Source organism: Haemaphysalis longicornis, unplaced genomic scaffold (genome assembly GCF_048455015.1).
Source record: "Haemaphysalis longicornis isolate Haplotype H1 unplaced genomic scaffold, Haemaphysalis longicornis Haplotype H1 scaffold_8, whole genome shotgun sequence".
Classification (NCBI taxonomy): domain Eukaryota; kingdom Metazoa; phylum Arthropoda; class Arachnida; order Ixodida; family Ixodidae; genus Haemaphysalis; species Haemaphysalis longicornis.
Genome location: NW_027526445.1, coordinates 34,437,224 through 34,454,209, shown reverse-complemented (window position 1 = coordinate 34,454,209; position 16,986 = coordinate 34,437,224). Strand labels below are relative to the sequence as shown.

Genomic DNA, 16,986 nt, shown 5'->3' with positions numbered 1-16,986 from the left:
AAAAAACAAACGCAACAACTTACGATAGTAACCCACATAACTGCAGTCCGAGCGTAAATTGCAAGACAATAACTAAGAAATTTTTCTGAGAAGCTATCATCCCAGTCCTCATATTTTTTCGTGTCATGTCCATCAAGCAGCCCAATAAGGACACAATCATAAAGCAATCATAAACTGGTTCATATTAGTCAATTCAACGTAAAATACGTTTTTATAGGACATTGGAATAGCGAAAGTGTCGCTGCAATTACTTTATTTAGAATCCGTTACGAATGCTGCCCTGAAGGAAAATCCGTAATTTTCCTTGTTGGCAAAACTAACGCAAAATGAGCTGCAGCGTTTGTTTTTCATTTCGTTACCCACAGTCCACTGTACCTACAGTAGATTTCAGCAATTGTACGATCCGCAGAAAAAATTTCCAGCGCTCCACGCATAAAGCGTTTCCTGGCCCGGCTGGGTGCGCGCCCGTGCGCGCGGCCAGCCGCCGCTTTCGCTTTCAATGGTCGTTGACTACAGCGCCGCCGCTATTTTCTGCGCGAAACGAGCACCTCTCCGGGCGGCCGGTCGGGCCACTCTAAAACTTCTAGTTCACTCTAGCTTAACGTTGCGAAAGAGGCTCGGGCGGGGGACGCGAGCGCCACCGCGTGGGGTTGACGCCAAATGCTTCACTCGGAGGCGCCCGCTTTTCCACTACCCATGTATTCTAGTTCACTATAGTATAAGCAGTGTGCACCGCATGAAGAAAGTGGTTGTGGACCTTTTTATCCGACTATTTTGGTGGGCGCAAGACGATTGTGAATTGTTTTAAAGAGTGCTGGTGGGACTGAATGGCAAACGTCGAAGCGGGCAAAAATATGCAGTGCCCACTTCGTTGGCCATAAAACCATCGGCGGATCCAAGACCGCTGTAATATGGGCCTACAATGTTTCGGGCGTCCTACCGAGAAAGGCCTGCGTATTGCTGGAGAAAAAGGCTCGAGTTAATATAGTACAGTCCCGTTCCTCTATTCGCATCAGATAGTATTTTCGTGTCTGGGAATGTCGTAAGCCTTTACCAGTTGACAGAACGAGCCTGCATTTGGTTGGCGACTGCGAGCCTGAATGTGAACGCCTTCGTTTTGTGTCTCTAATGCACGGACGTTTTTAACCATTGCGCAGTGAACGTAACTACGCCTGTAGAAGTCTAAAAATTATCTTGGGTTTAAGCCATCTTGGTCTGCACTTTACGGCACCTCCCCCACTATTACACATCTCACCAAGGCCTCCATGACGTCGATGGAACACCTGATCAAGATTTTTGTAGACATTCTCAAGACGTGATATAGCTATCCTGCAGCTCGGCTAACGCGACGCTCCGCCTGAGCTACACGACGTCTTGCACGATATTTTTGACGAAATCTCAGAGACTGCTACAAATTCTAACATGACGTTCGTAGGATGAATTCTAGGCACCTCCTAGCTATCTAGATTTATAACAAAGAAATGTTTATCGTCCGTTTTGACGACGTTTTGAAAAATCTTGCCTAGCAATCTACGAGACGACATCTATGCACGGTAAGGGCTCTGGCTAGTCAGTGAGCGGAAGCGGTTTGTCCGTTCGGATAAAATCAAGACAGACTGATCAGTTTGCAGTTGCGAAACATCAACATTGAGGATTTTTTTACTGAATAAGAGCAGTCTGTCGGAAAGGGTCTAATTGCTGGTGCATGACGCCGCGTTGTGAGCAGTCATAGTTGATTTTACCCAAACGGACCAACCGCTTCCGCTGACGGAGTACCCACAGTCACTGTTAATTATTTATAGTGAAGCTAGCTAGTTAGTGAGCGGAAGCGGTTTAGCCGGTTGCGTCAAATGAGGACATACTGCTCCAATCCAGTGCAGACATATCACTTCCAGTTGCGAAACGACACCAGCGAGGATTGCTGCACTGGATTGGGGCTGTATGTCTTGATTCGACGCAACCAGCCAAACCCCTTGTAGGTGGGTGTCCATCAACTCCCCCTTAACCCCCTCTCTCTTAAAATAACAGGTACTCATACGTCTGAGAGATTTGCTACCACATCTAATGCATTTTCTATTTTAGGTGTTGCTACTTGAAACCTCGTTCCCGAAATGGACAGAATTACGCGGAGACAGCGCCATCTTGTAGTAACTGCTCTACTAGCCAGCGCCACCATCTCCTTCAGCCTCAAAGACCTGCCTGAGCGCCAGCCTCAGCTCTCGAATTATCAAGATGCATGGAAGGTAAATAGCTCATCAACGAATCGCACACTTGCGACCGGTTCCAACTCGCCCTTAGCAACAGAACTCCCTAATTCTTATAAACCACTTACCGTTCACATCGACAACTTCAAAATGACCAATTTTAGCGTACCTGAGACTATGCCAGTCACTTTGAAATGCACAAACTTGAGTTAGGAAAAAGACACAGTAAATTAGTGGAAGTCTTTAAATCCTTAGTATTTATAGTCTTAAAATGGTGCTGTAACGCAACCGCTAGCGAAAATTGTGCAAGCTGTATGAGAGAATTTGCATTAATGGTTCGGCGGGGCGTTGGTCGTCGGTTCCTGCATACCAACAGTCTCAGTAAAATTTTTGTAGGCCCAGCCGGAAACGCACAGGCCGAAAAAAAATCCAATGTGCAAGCTTACGTCCGGAGCGAGGGTCACACTTTTAATGTCGGAAAGGTAGAAAAAACACATTTATTACATACTGCCATGAACTATTTTGCTACATTCAAGGTTAAAACTGATTTTTCAAATTATTCATGGCCAGAAAGGCTTTGGATTGGTCTACAAACATTCGAAAAAGCCGCTTCATTAGAATCTATCATCCTAGATGACCCGTACGGAGTTAACAAGCAGCAGCTGTAAGGTCACAGAGTATTACTGACAGCTTGCTGGTTACACACGTTCAACGTTGCCTGTGAGAAATATTGTTTCGCTTGCTGAGCTGAATTTAAATTTGAATTTTGTTTTCAGCGGTGCGAGTGGTAGGGCAATGCAGATACAAAGAAGAAGGGATCTAATTAATTATTCAGCAGAACAGCCACCAACCGGGGTCAGTGCATGCGGAAGAAAAACAGCTTTTCTTAAATGCCCGATGGCGCAGAGAGCATTAATCGGATAAAGGAGTTGAAAACAAATTTAGGACAATCTTCATCTGGAGAAAAATTATCCCGGGGCCTCTGAAGTTTATGTGAAGAGTGCATCGCTGTTGCCATTAAGGCTTTTCTTAATGTGAAACCCTTAAATGCCCCATTCTGCGAGAAACCGAGGTTGTTATCTTCGTACGTTACCAGCGTATAACAGTAGTTGTCGTTGTCGTTTCACCATTTGTGACATACTCATTTGCGGGATTTGTCAGGAATCGAGAGCTTGGTGGGCAATGTACCCACTTCGCAAATTTCACAAAACTAAGAATCGGAAAAATAAAGCCTTGTAAACAATACGTGACACGTGACACCCCAGGGAGGTGACACTTGAGCACAACGGGTACTCGTACACATTCTAGATTCTAGGGAAGAAGCGGCGTTTGCCTTTATGCTTTCTGATATACGATTGCTGACTCCGAAACGAAAGCGAAAAAAAAGAGGGGCACACGGTGTAGCAGAAAATGGGCCCATTCAAGCAATTTGCACAGAAAGAGGAATATTCGAAAACGAAGAAATTAATGCAGTTGCGGTATTGTATCAAGGAGGTCGTAATAAGTTTCACCAGGATTTTGCATTGAGAGAACGTAAGCAGCTTTGAGCGCCACGCTGAATTTTTTAATATTGCCGGCTACATTACGTAACCATAGCTTAAGCGAAACAAATGGGAAAACATCGACAACGGACACACGCAGCTTGGTGTACAATGATTTTCTTCTTTTCCTGGCACTTCGTTAGACTGAATAGAAAAGTAACGCACGGTTACGCTGCATGTAGCATAACAACCTACCGCTGTCCGGTGGAACTGTGGTCCCAAGCTAGCGGGGGTTTCACCAATACCGGCACGGCTGCGATCTCGTTTCGCGGCTTTTCAATAGACGCCTTGAAGTTCTTGTGGCTGTGGGATATTTTTAGGTGTGGAGTTCCTTAGGACCGTACAATTTTCGCCCACGTCCGTGCGCATAGAATTTACAATCACAAAAAATCTCACAGGCACCGGCAGGATTTGACCCTGTGTCTGGTAGACAAAAAAGAGTTAGTGTTAGTCATCTTATCTATTGGACTACGACCGTTTTTTTCTTCTTAATTTCCGTTGGGCTATAATTTTGAGTTATTACCCGAGTGTCAAGCGGGTTACTTCCTCGTCTGTAAAGGTGCGGAGCACCTTAAGCCCTCCCAATGTCATTCCGCGTCCAACCGTGCGCTCACCACCATTAAGCAAAAATAGAGCGAAATTTGATTTCATCCATGAGTTGCAGTTTCATTTAATAATAATCAAGGTCCACCTCATGGCTCAAATCGAATGACGATCGGGGCGGAAATCGAATGTCCCTCGGGACGCAACTTGGGTGTCATTTCGAGTTTCCGTAACCCGCACCCTCACCGTGATCCACTGAGTGGAGATGCTGCCATTTTTTGCATACATGGGAATCAGATTTAAACTTAACCGTGTTGTAAAAAAAAACACCTCCTCAGGCACAGATATGGCAACAGCGTAACCGAGGTTAGCAGGCTCTCTACAAACCTCCTATCTGATGTAAATTCCGGGTTGTAATTGCGTTTTGCATACAATGCAAATGTCAAAGCGCTTACCGCCAGCTATTGGTTCGCTTTCAACCATAGTGATAATGTTTTCGAACAAATGCAAAAAAAGGGGTCGCCTTTCGATTTTTGTAGCTTTCAGGTAGTGTCTTGGGTTCCCATTGTCGTGGCGTGGGCTCTAGTTTTGGTTAAACTGAAGCTTTTAATGCGCCAATATTTCTTGGGCTACATAAGCGCGAAAACGTTACTCCGTCTCTCTATCCCTTGATTCAGTGCTAAGGTCAAAAGTAAATAATTCATCAAAAAAGACTTTATATAACCATGCAGATCCATTTCAGGTTTGGAAGCTGCTAGAGCGCGCAATACTTCTCTTCATATTTTATTACTAAGGAAGCTGGAAACATTTTAAGGCAATATACAGGTGCTTAACTGATAATCCCTGCGTAATTTTACGGAAGAATATATGTTGATGATTTTTACAAAACAAATCGAAAAACCTGGCTGCAGCTAAGGTCAGCTAACACTAGATATGCATAGCAAAAGGATTCCTTAGGCTGGTTAAGATTGGGTTTCATTTGTTTAACTGTTCATTTTTGTGTTCTGTTGTACTTTTCGTCCAGAGCCCCGCATTTTCCTATCCAAAGACCCCACCGAGCGATATCCGCCGTGTAGTCAGACGCCGCTTGCCTACGTATACCCAAAGGCTCCAGCTCCCTTGCACCGCTCATAAAAGACGGCCCGGCCTCGCTCGTATTCGTGGTCGAGATCGCATGCTCGCGACAAATCACCTGGTCAGGCCGCGAACCAGATGAGGAGAGCACTTGCCCATGCAAAAAGCGAAGGCGGCAACTGTGAAAGCGGTCATTTTTTTCCTGTATTCGGCGAACGCGGCAGCTGCTGCAGATCGGCCCTGCGAGTCTTGTGATGCGTTGCCAAGGGCAAGGCACAGCTGCGGTCAACTAAAGGCGATTGTCACAGCGACGGCGAAAACACGCCACAAGATTACTAAAGTATGAATTTAAATACCCCCTTTTAAAATGCCCCAGGAAGGAAAGGCTCCGGCTCCAGCAAAATAAAAGCAAGCACAAAAAGATCAGTAATTCCGCTATTGCTTTTCCAGTCAGTACCAGCAAGCAAAGGATGGAAAAATTGCCTGTGGTCACAATGGGTGGCGTAGGCAGTGCGACGCCAGGAAAATTGATTTGGACAGAACAAACCTCCACTGAATTCATCACAAGAGGACCGAGAACGGTGGTGGTGGAAGGCGAGGAAGGGGTTAAATTCAATACGCTGCGGACGAATATTGATGTTCGGCGGAATTCGCAGAAAAGCAAGGATTTACGCGGGCAATTTTTTGCGGTCAAGAAACTTTTGTGCAAAGATGTTGTAAATCAATACCGGTGCCCATCTTATTCGTAATTTGAGTCTTTCGCTATGTATCACATTGGGCTAAGCACTGCACATCCTATAACCATGTTTAATGCTGCTTTGCTCCGTTCAAGAAGGGCTGTATCTGAACGGTAGACGAACTGGAACTTTGCATAGGAATTACCTTCAGCAGCGGAACACCAAAACCAATGAAGATAGCTTAAAGTAACGCTCCTTCTTGAAATACATATGAACATCTGGGATGCTTCTCGTATATGTATGCCGAAGATGGGAGTATTACGTGAAAATATTGATTGTGCCTGCGTTCAAAGAACATGCAGAAATTCAGAGAATTGACTAATATATCATAACAATCTCCCACCACGTGTTTACGGTGCGAGTTCTTTACATCGAATAATGGCTGTGAATACCCAAAGACTTTAGAATACATTTTTTTTTGTTTCTTTTCACCAGTGACCTATAGAATACCATTATACCTATGAAGTGGCTTTACTTCGCTAATTGTATTTTTTTTTCGAAGATGCAATGCGTACTCCAGATTTGGTCCGTTTACTGTAATCTTTAGCGGCAGTTACAGCGTTGTTTAGAGGAATTTTTTTTGCTTATTCTTCAGTTTTGTGAGGAGATGTATAAAATGCATGTTGTTTTTAATTTGTCAGTATATTCTTTGCGAATTTTTTTTTCTATTTTCATTGTTTGGTTTTCAAAACTCTGTTCAACTAGTTCTCTATATATAGGCTATTGTAAAATTTCCATTTGTTACTTCCACCAAAATCTACATTTTTCTGGAAATGCGGGGCGTATCACAGATCAAGTTGGGGGAGGGGGGGGGGGGGCACTACTCGGCAAAATTGCTACGCATTAAAAAAAGATATCATCCTGTTGCGAGAGACTGCTTTCATGCTCTGAACTCGAAGATGAAGCTACGCTGGTCGAACAGGCGGTGACGGCGGTGTCCTCCTGCGGCCTCCAGAAAATTGGAAACCTCCCCCACCATTTTAACCTATTATATATGTTCAATCGTCATCATCATCCCTTTATGTCAGATTACTCCTCAGCGTGAATATTTGCGTCATTTAAATTCGTACTTGCGTGAAAAGAGTATCAATTAGCTGAAATATTATCCCGTATCCCAAGAAGTGGGGTATACAAAGGCGAAAAACTGACAGTTCTTACAAGAACCAATATTACTCTAGCTATAGAACGTCACACATACCAATTTATTTATTCCACCAATTCCCCACAAAAAAACGTGATACGCTTCATTGCTTTTTTCCGCTTGTAAGTAGTCACACTTTAATGTTTATGTTTGATTCACCTTCCAACACCCCGTTAACAAAGCCGGGGTTCACTGAATTGTGAAAAACTAATATGTTTTAGTCTATGTCAGGCTGAGGTAAAAATCATAGACTTTTCAACACTTTTTCTTGCAGACACTTAACGTACCAGGGAAGTATTATCTGTACATGAGGTCCTACGAGGATGAACCGTTGTACGGTCTAAACAGCGTATGCGTTTCAAATGAACTTATATCCGTCAACGAAAAGGAGAATTACACCATCAGTACCTTTGGGACCACCAGCGCGAAGGACGGCTCAAGGTGAGTGCATGCAGACTTATTAGCAGAGGGTTAACTATTTAATGATCGACCAAAGGAGGGCGTTACCATACAATTCCACTTTCTCGCACCCCCTCTGCCCCCCACCCCCCGGGAGGGGTAATGGCAGAAAAAACTGGTAAACAAGAACTGTTTACATGGTGTCTTAATACAATGTCTATTCGGAATGCATTGTACAGCGGCAGAATTTTCGTTCAATAACACCTTAGCCCGGTAATAACTGTTGCAATACCAAGGGGCAGTTCCATTCTTGATGCAGTTTATGTGCACCTATTGAAATCATCGCGTTGATAGGAGAACGTTTCTTATACAAGAAAATCTTGCAGGATTGTTCTTCTTGGTTTTAACGGCCAGCAATGGTTGATAGTTCGATGGTTTGAATGGTTCAATTTAGACCCACGCCTGACTTTATTCAACAATTTTTCTCTGATAGTATTACATCTTTACATAGAAGGAGTATACACTATGACACGCATTCGTGTGCGTGAGAGAGTCCTGAATGCGCCAGAAATAGAAGGGCGTATACTCTAAAATAGTCGATCACTAAAATAGGAACCATCCATGCAAGTCAATTTGAAGAGTGGTTTATTTACAGTAACGAAATTGCGGAATGTAGCTTTCCAAATTCTCCGATATCCTGCCACTATTGATCCTCCAAGAACAAAACTTTTTCATTCTCCGTCTTATTCATCATTTTCTTTTCGCACTACAATTGTGCATGACTGTTCGTACATATATACCACGAAATTTGAGCACCCGCAGTTGGGTGTGTGGACATTTTGCCATGTATAGATTCTTAGCACGCAGGCTTCCGCCGATCCCATTAAATCAGCGGAAGCCTGCGTGCGATGTTAGTAATACCTAGCTACAATACAAAAGAGCCCAACGCAACCTAATTACAAAAAAATATATTTATCGTGCGAGTAAATTGCCTCCGCGAGAATTCTCTTAGAAATGCAAACAATTATGTCTCCACAGTGAATAAAGGGAGAGGATAAAGTAAGAAAATAACTTTAATGCTGTTTAAACCACCATTTCCCGCTTCTTACCAAAGGAAGATGGATAGGTGGTTAGGTGTGAGGTAGTATTCAAGAAGCGACCATACTCAATGATCGCAATGTTGGGTGAAATAGATGTACTTTGGCACAAAACCGCATTTTTTTCGAACTGGAGGAAACAATCTGCACTCGTGAATTTGGTGAGGACGCGGGAAGCGCAATACCCAAGGACAGGTTTCTCATTTGCGAATACGATGAATGCGTGCGCAAAATTTGAATGCTTCTAGTAGTTACACCTAAGTGCAGTGGTATAAATCCACGAAGGCATAGAAAAGAGCGCATGGGGCTCAAACGAGTGCAAAAGAGTAAAAATCTCCTGTCGATGGTGAACGAGGTAGTATGAGTGACGTGTAGTATTTGTACCTCCATACCTTGTCATCCAACACTCCGATCTTTGTTATTCCCTGCTGAACCGCTTGCACAAGTACTCCAAACGTCTTAAAGGGACCCTGCAACACTTGCCATCGACTACTAGTAATGTATTTTAGGATAAAGTCTGTTGTCCCAGAAATCTCCTAACGCAAGAATTATGAAAATCCGTTCACAATTAACGAAACTACGCGCGATGAGAAATCGCGCATAATCGTTCCCTCTCAACTCGACCGCGACAGCGCGACGAAAGCTGCGCGCTCTCTCCCAGAGAGGGGGACAGCTCGCGGCGTTCTCTTCGGGGGCCGTCGATATACCCCATGCCGGGCAGTTTTCTCCTTTTCTCCGCAACGCGGAGTGGCCTATTTCCGGTCTGGTGCCACAAAAAAGCAGGCATGGGTGCCTGCTCGCAAGTGCGCGCTCGGGCTGGTAGGGCGTTTTTGAAGCAATAAACGTTTGTAGTCGAGTGGTCCCGTTGAAAGGGAAGTATTGAGCTCATCACTCAAACTCCGCGCGCACTAAAAAAACAAAACAAACGGCAAAACTGTGCCTACAGGTTCAGGCATACATGAGGTTCGTACACAGCGATGACGACGACGGAAATGGAAGAATCTAGCCGCGAAGTTGACCAGTGACAGCCGATCGGGCAGCCATGGCCTACGTGACGTCCCTTAGGCCATGCATAATGAGGACAACTGAAGAGAGAGCGGTTGGTTTTTTCGCGTCTTTCACATCGATTTGCGCGCTCACCGCTTCAAGTGCACGTGTAATATTTGGCTCAGGTATTCCAGGCAGTGTAATCTAAACGTCGCGCAGGTTTACTTGCACTGCTCAAAGAGTGTTCCAGGGTCCCTTTAACGTCCAAATTGTTAACACAGTTTGTTTTATTTCTGGTTTATATCATGGTTCCAAAGGCACTTTTCTTACATCATTATATACTGTATGGATAAATGGCCCTCTGTAAAAATTTCGAAAAACCCAAGAAACCTTGCCCTAAACAGAACTGAAGTTTTTTATAGTCACACAGCGAGTTAGGTAGTCATTAATTAATGAATAGTAAACCTGCTAGCACAGGTGATTATCAGACATCTGTCGATTACCATTATTGCATCACAGCAAATACCATCGTTCGCAATAGAACTGAGGTAACGATGTGGTAAGTAAAAAGGGACCCTTTTTCAGCCAATCTGTGGATAATTTGTTATCTTGTTTTAAATCGTTTTCTTGCAATAAGGCTTTTATAGCCTTTCTCACCAATATAGAAAAAAGAACTATAGAAAATGCAAAGCTAATACGCTCGTTTTGGGTGTCCTGTAAATTATAAAACGAGTAGGAGCAGAATATTGGTCTTTGTTGGCACAAATGTCTCTGCTACCAAACAGCGCTAAAAATATGTTGGGTAATGCTGCAATTCAGCCTCTATTAAAATTACATAACGTTATTTTCCACTGTGTTTATCCATTCCGCAAATTCCACTGCCCCAACTGCTAGCCACTTCAGTGCGAGCTCTTTGTAGCGTTTAACGACAGTGCTGTTGTTTGGGCTACCTCAGCAGAAAAATGTTTGCCTGCCTCTTCCGTGCACTCCTTTCTGTCTGTCTGTCTGTCTGTCTGTCTGTCTGTCTGTCTGTCTGTCTGTACCTTGGCCACAGTGATCAAATGCTTTACCGCAAAGAATACACAGGCGAGGCCGTTCCTAACTAGTAATACTGCTGATGCGGGTCCGACGTTAGGAAACCTCCGCTAGATCTGGAGAAAAATGTGGTAACATAACTGGCAGTATACCAGTCTTCTTTAACCAGAATTACACTTTGGTTACACTTTGAAGCCTACGGAACAGGCCTGCGTGCAGTGGGAGTAGACAGGCTGATGATGATGATAATAATCATGACAGCTAAGTTTTGTTTTTAAAATCGAAAACTTCAAAAGAATGTGTTCAAAGGGTACAGAAAGGTGAAAAAGCAAATGCACTAAACACAGAGCTTAAACTAAAATATACGACCTTGGACTGCTGTAGCCATAACTAGAATTAAAAATACGAAAGCATGGTGTGTATTGTCGCAACAGATGGCTCGTAAACAGTGTAAAGACAGAAAAATCGAAACTCATTGAAGGAACGCAAATTTATTTCATTTGATAAGCGGGAGGGCAGTAAAGAGTGTGAGAAGTTACGTGGCTGGGGAAGCAAGCAGATGCAATGAAGCAACGAAATATGCAGCATTTTTTTTTCGTGGATGGAATTAAAAATCAACAGTAATTTTGAAAAAGAGTTACGCAGGACGCAAAATCCGGATGACAGTAGTCGTCCGCGAATGCAGTGTACTTCTCTGAGTCTCTCACTTGTTGCCATCCAATCAACCAGCATGAGCACCATTAACTGCTCTCTGGCTACTTTCCCCATGCGCAAACTCGTCATATTGATTCGTTTACATTTACATAGAATAATGTCACATACCAGAAACAGAATTACATATAATGTGAGAAGTCTTCTAATATATGTCGACTTTGGTCACTCAAAAAATGTTTTTCCCCTCTAACCTGCGCGAGTGAAATGTGCCATGAAAGCCCGATAACTTTATTGCAGTGGCCTTCGCTGACTCTCCGAAATATGCTACGAATATATATTTGAAGAACTGCATTTGATGGCCCATAGGAACCCCAGAACCAGCTCCGAATGTAATTGGTAACGCCAATTGCGAACCAATAATGTGGTTTTTCGCGTGTGAGAAAGTCCAGCACTATTTTGCGTATTGTTCAATTAGTTAGGAACCGAAAACAAAACTGAAATGTAGATTCTACTTGTGCCGCGAACACGTGTTAGCAGGTGAAAGACCAGTGCGTTCCTTGTTTCCTGCCCAGGACGAACAGAACTGTGTACTCGTGGGCTCGTGCTACCGAGGGCTATCTTGCTCCCAACGTAATTGAGTCGTCTTTCACATTAGGTAAGCAAATCCTTATCTGGGTCCAGCAGCGTTTATTACGTGCCTTCAGTTAAAAGATAAATACCTTCAAATGAATGTGTACACTGCAAATCGGGTTATATGTTTTTCGTGGAACCAAAAAAAAAGAAATCGAAGTGACAGAAGGCAACAATAAGGAAACTGAAAAAAACTAGAAATGTCTGAAGTTGAGAGCTTGCGCGCTGACTACTTGAATGAATCGTACAGTATTATCGGCCGCATTTTGTCACGGCGGACGAGCGCGACTCGTTTTTCTAACCCATGCAGCACCTTGTGTGTATCTAGATTGTCACTTGGCTGTAGGCCATGTAAACAAGTACAACACCTCAGCTTTGGAAGCCCCCAACTGATTCGCTATGCAAGCCTCCTTTCCCTCCTGGTTTTTGTGCACTTGCGCAAAATGGCCAACTTTTGTTCTAGCAAAAGTTTTTCTCGCTTTCTTGATGCCACAGATATAAACAAGCGCCCGCTTCCCCGACCGACTCAACTTTCTGTTTGGTCCATGCACGGGAGATAACGCAGGAACGGCTGCGAACACACCTGTAGGGTTTTGAACACAATAGTTCTTCTTGGGCTTCTTAAAGCCAAAAATTGTACTCTAGTTATATCTCTCTCAGTTCCGCAAACCAACCAAAAATATCCAGATTCTACAACGAGACGTTTACTATACGAAATTGTAGCGCACAAATTTAGAGAAGGAACAAACGAGACGAAGACAAGCGCTTGACATAAGAGATGAGCAACATAGGCGCGTCTATACACTGTGCGCGTACTCTGTTTTAGTTTTTTGTGTTTTTGTTAGGCCCGCTGCATTTTTACATGTCGTTTTGTAAATAAAAATGTAGTTGACCCTGTTTGAATTTTTACGCTTGATATTCGTATAATAGATTACCAAGTAGCTCGGATCGAGAAGTTGTTGAGAAGTTTATACCAGAAAAATCAATGCAAACCGATACATCTGTTACCCTAATTAATGCTTGTCAACACTGTTAAGCAAAAAAAAAAACATTAGGCATATTTGAGGCGAAGCACCCCCAAGTGAGTAGTATTTGCAGTGGTATTTGATTTAAAAAGAATACTTGTCGTCTCGATGTCTGTGATACCACATACAAAATTCCCTTTGAAAACGATGCTATGACCGAAATACCACTTGCCGATCGCGCCCCACCATAGACCATGTGTAGGCATTCCAAGAAGTCCAACCGTAACAAAAGGTTCAAGTAGATGGTGCATGAACAGTGGAACATAGGAATTCCCGCTTTCACCATAAACAAGGTGGAGGTTTTCTTAAGTCAATTCAATTCAACTGAATTGGCTTTAACAGACGTCCACTGTGTTTAGTGTTAGATGAGAGACATGCTAGGGGAAAAGCGTGACATGTAAGAGGGAATGAGAAGAGAGGCACTTACGTTGTTGGGAGGGCAGAGGTATAGTTTTTCCGCAACATTGGCAACGAAGTGAGCAGAGACGCGTTCATTCTGTTTGCACCTTTCTGTCTTCCTTACCAGAAAAAGATTTCGTCGTGGAGTTTGTCCTTGCCTTTTCGGAGTACAAGAACTGTGACATTCTAAGACTTCCGCACCGAAATAACGGTAAGAACCGAGTCGGCAAATAAACTGATCCACACCACTTTGTATCGCGCAATGCTCGGATGAGGTAGGTAGATATTGCGCGCATTTCGAGTACGATGCAGCTGGGAATGCAATGCAGGAGTACCGGTATAAATATCCCTTCGTTGAATCGAATCAAAGTAGTGCGACCAATTATTTTATCTTGACGATCTTAGTGATGGCTGTTTTGTAATTATCCGTGCTTGATGGTTGTGCGTATTCGTTCGTGTGTGGTCTCTGTGGGCATTGTCCACATCCGGCGTGCCGAAAATCTATTTCCGCATAAGAATCAATATCTTGCGGCATTCTCTAAAGATTTAGTACGTGCTTAAAGCGTCGTTGTTATTCTCAACACAGAGACGGGGAAATCCAGTTTTTAAAGTGAAGCTTATAGTACTCTATCAAAAACTCTTTGCACTATTTATTGTTTTACCGACACGTATGGACTTAAGATATTTTAGTATTTTCTAAAGCGTGCCGGAACGGGCGCACTTACCAGCCTGCCTCCAAACGGCATGGGATATTTCGAGCATGCCATGTGATTAGCCGTTGTCTATAATTCGCACAGGTCAGCGTAGTTTCGCGTGAATTTTCAATAGAACAACTTATGGTAAAGCAACAATTTTAAATAAATCTCCGTGGTGGAGACATAGGAAAGTGCCGGTCAAGCGAAACAAAAGTTGTAAAGTGACCCTATAGTCCAAATGGACGGACCACGCAACTGGCATGCGACACTACGCTGATAGTGGGACCCTACTAAGTACCGAGAGATTCACAGGGGTTTCTTTGGTCGGTGCGATAGCTCCCGATAATCACTTGCAAGCGGCACAGCTATTATACTTTCCATCATTACTGCCAGTTGAATAGCTTAAATGATCATAGTCCTATCTGCGTTAAATATTCTTCGTTGAGAGTGGCATAGCCGAAAACAACAGGCTTGCCGCACTGTTTTCATTGCATTACGCAGTTGAGTGTGCAGATGCTACCAGTTGTGCAAAAGTGCTTCTGCGGAATCTCTTCCAGAAAAGATATCGCGCACATTTGCGGTATAAAATAATCTTGCCTTACTCGTTCTTAGATAGACATCTTTACATGTACTTTATTTTTTGGGGAATCGTCGCTTGTATATCAAAAACATCAACAGCGATGGATCCCTAGATTCGTACTGGCCAGATATAAACTAATATTCGTGTATTTGGTTGTGCTCGTGTGTCCGTGTTTCTTCTTCGGTGTGTGTGGGGATCTGCCGTTATTTATGCGTGCGCGCGTGGGGGATGCCGGTATTTCTGTGCTTGCGTGTGTGCTCGTGTGTCGGTGTTTGTGCGTGTGCGTGTGCGGGGGGCGTCGGTGGCCGTGCATGAAGCTGTGCCGGGGGATGTCCGCGTTTGTTCGTACACGTGTGCGCGGGGTGTCGGTGTTTGTTCGTGTGTGTGTGCCTGGTGGATGTCGTTGCTTGTGCGTGCGTGTGTTTTCGGAGTCGGTGTTTGTGCGCACGTGTGTGCGGTCGTGTCGGCCTTTGTGCGTGCGTGTGCGCGTAGGCATGCAGCGCACGCACAACCCGCAGCACTTGCAGATTGTCCAACGTTAGAGAGTGCAATGCCTTACAGTCAGCCTTGTGTCGCAAAGAGAGATGTAGCCGAAGAATGCTTCGTGGGAAGAACTCTTTTTGTTTGTTATTTTATAATACTTCCTCAAAAAAATGAACCTTGCGTGCAGAACTCTGCCTTTCCCTTTGCGTAAAGTTTGCACTCTTTGCACACTCACGGAGAACTCGTATTTTGGTTGTACTACTGCTTTTTCGCACATTTTTGGTGCAAATGAAAAATTATAAACAGCAGTATACAATTTCCGAGCAAAGTGTAACATTTCTTCTCAAGCATTATGGTGTCTGCATATTGATTGCTTATTCTACATTCCTCTCCCCCTATGAAATGCGTAAGCACTTCAGAGCTGCTAAAATGAATAAGAAGCAAACGTTTGCTGCAGCTACGTATAATGCAGACAATATACATAATATTGAATGCAGCCAGATTATGAAGGCACAGTTCTACAAAACGTTTAGCTAAGGGACTTTTTTATTGAATTTTTATTTGACAATTCTGCTTTATGTACGTTGGCGGTGTTTGTATTTAGAATACGTTTTTCCTTCCGTCCAAATGTGCAAAGACGTTGCACATAAAGGATGGCGCTTGTGCGTTCCGATGCCAGTAGTTAAACGCAGAGTAAACTTGAATGACGCACTGTACCTTTCGGCTTTATTTACCTGTCAAATATGACAGTGAATTCAACTTCGTTAGATTAGCTTTCTTGTGTGGTTCTCCCAGTCACACACCGACAGCTACATGATTAGCTCCTAGGCATCACTCCTACAGCTACATGCATCGTTCCTAACGCGCTGAGTTTCATCTGAAGAAGACTACAATGCCTGCATTTTGTTAATTTTCCCAGCACCATAGCTGACGAACCCACTTTTCATTGCAGGCTGCGAACTCTGGGCGAAAGAGGGTGAAATGCATAAGATCGAGGCACACTGCTTCTTTATCTTCCATCTCCTCTGCGGACCGGAAAAGTACATGGTATACGACAGCCAGATCTGTGAAGCAAAATAAACCCTTTTCGTGACGCCCATTCAGCGTTGCACGGTATTTCTAACAAGTTGTGCAGTACATAATCATGATGCACTATTTTTTATTTAAAATACGCGACAAAATTGCACCAAGCCACAGAAATGCCTTAAAGGAAATTTTATGTTCCTTGTCTCATAAAAAATAGCCAGCGGTAACCTTGGCAGATGTGTAAAACCAGCAACGAAGATGAAACGCGAAAGAACATTCGTGACAAAGTTCCGTGCATGCAGCGTAATCATCCAACATAATTATAGTGGTATGTTGTTAACAACTGAGCTGTTTAACCTGGAATTTCACTAGTTCTTGGCGCTTCTAAGAAATCTGCGCAGCGAAGTGGAAGAGAAGAAAATGTTAGGACAAGAAGTGCGAGAGGAAGTGGCGAGGAGCAAGGAGCTGATGAGCACGGGTGGGGAGTGTGTGACCCGGATGAGTTTGCCGTATGATCCGTTTTGCTCAAGTGAAATGTTCATTTGTCCTAACCCTTTTTCCGCTCGAAACAATTTGTGAGGGGACCTAAAAAAGCCAAGTTAAGGTTATCGAAGACGACCCACCTGCTGTTTCCTTAGTCATCGCATCTCAATAGCGAAGGTGATTGAATTATCTTTCATAGATTATCTTACTGAACCGGCTCGCTTGTTCGGGCATTCGCAAACCATGCAAGCAG

The 16,986-nt window shown here is 43.7% G+C and overlaps 1 protein-coding gene across 1 annotated transcript; it reads left to right on the top strand.

Annotated features, from left to right (window-relative positions):
- The first annotated feature begins 2,111 nt into the window (after nt 1–2,111).
- Nucleotides 2,112–16,323, top strand: LOC144148241 (male-specific histamine-binding salivary protein-like). Its single transcript, XM_077679810.1, has 5 exons — nt 2,112–2,243; nt 7,515–7,681; nt 11,985–12,067; nt 13,594–13,677; nt 16,177–16,323. The coding sequence occupies exons 1-5, from the start codon at nt 2,112–2,114 to the stop codon at nt 16,302–16,304; spliced, it is 594 nt and encodes a 197-aa protein (XP_077535936.1). The 3' UTR covers nt 16,305–16,323.
- Nucleotides 16,324–16,986: the final 663 nt, after the last annotated feature.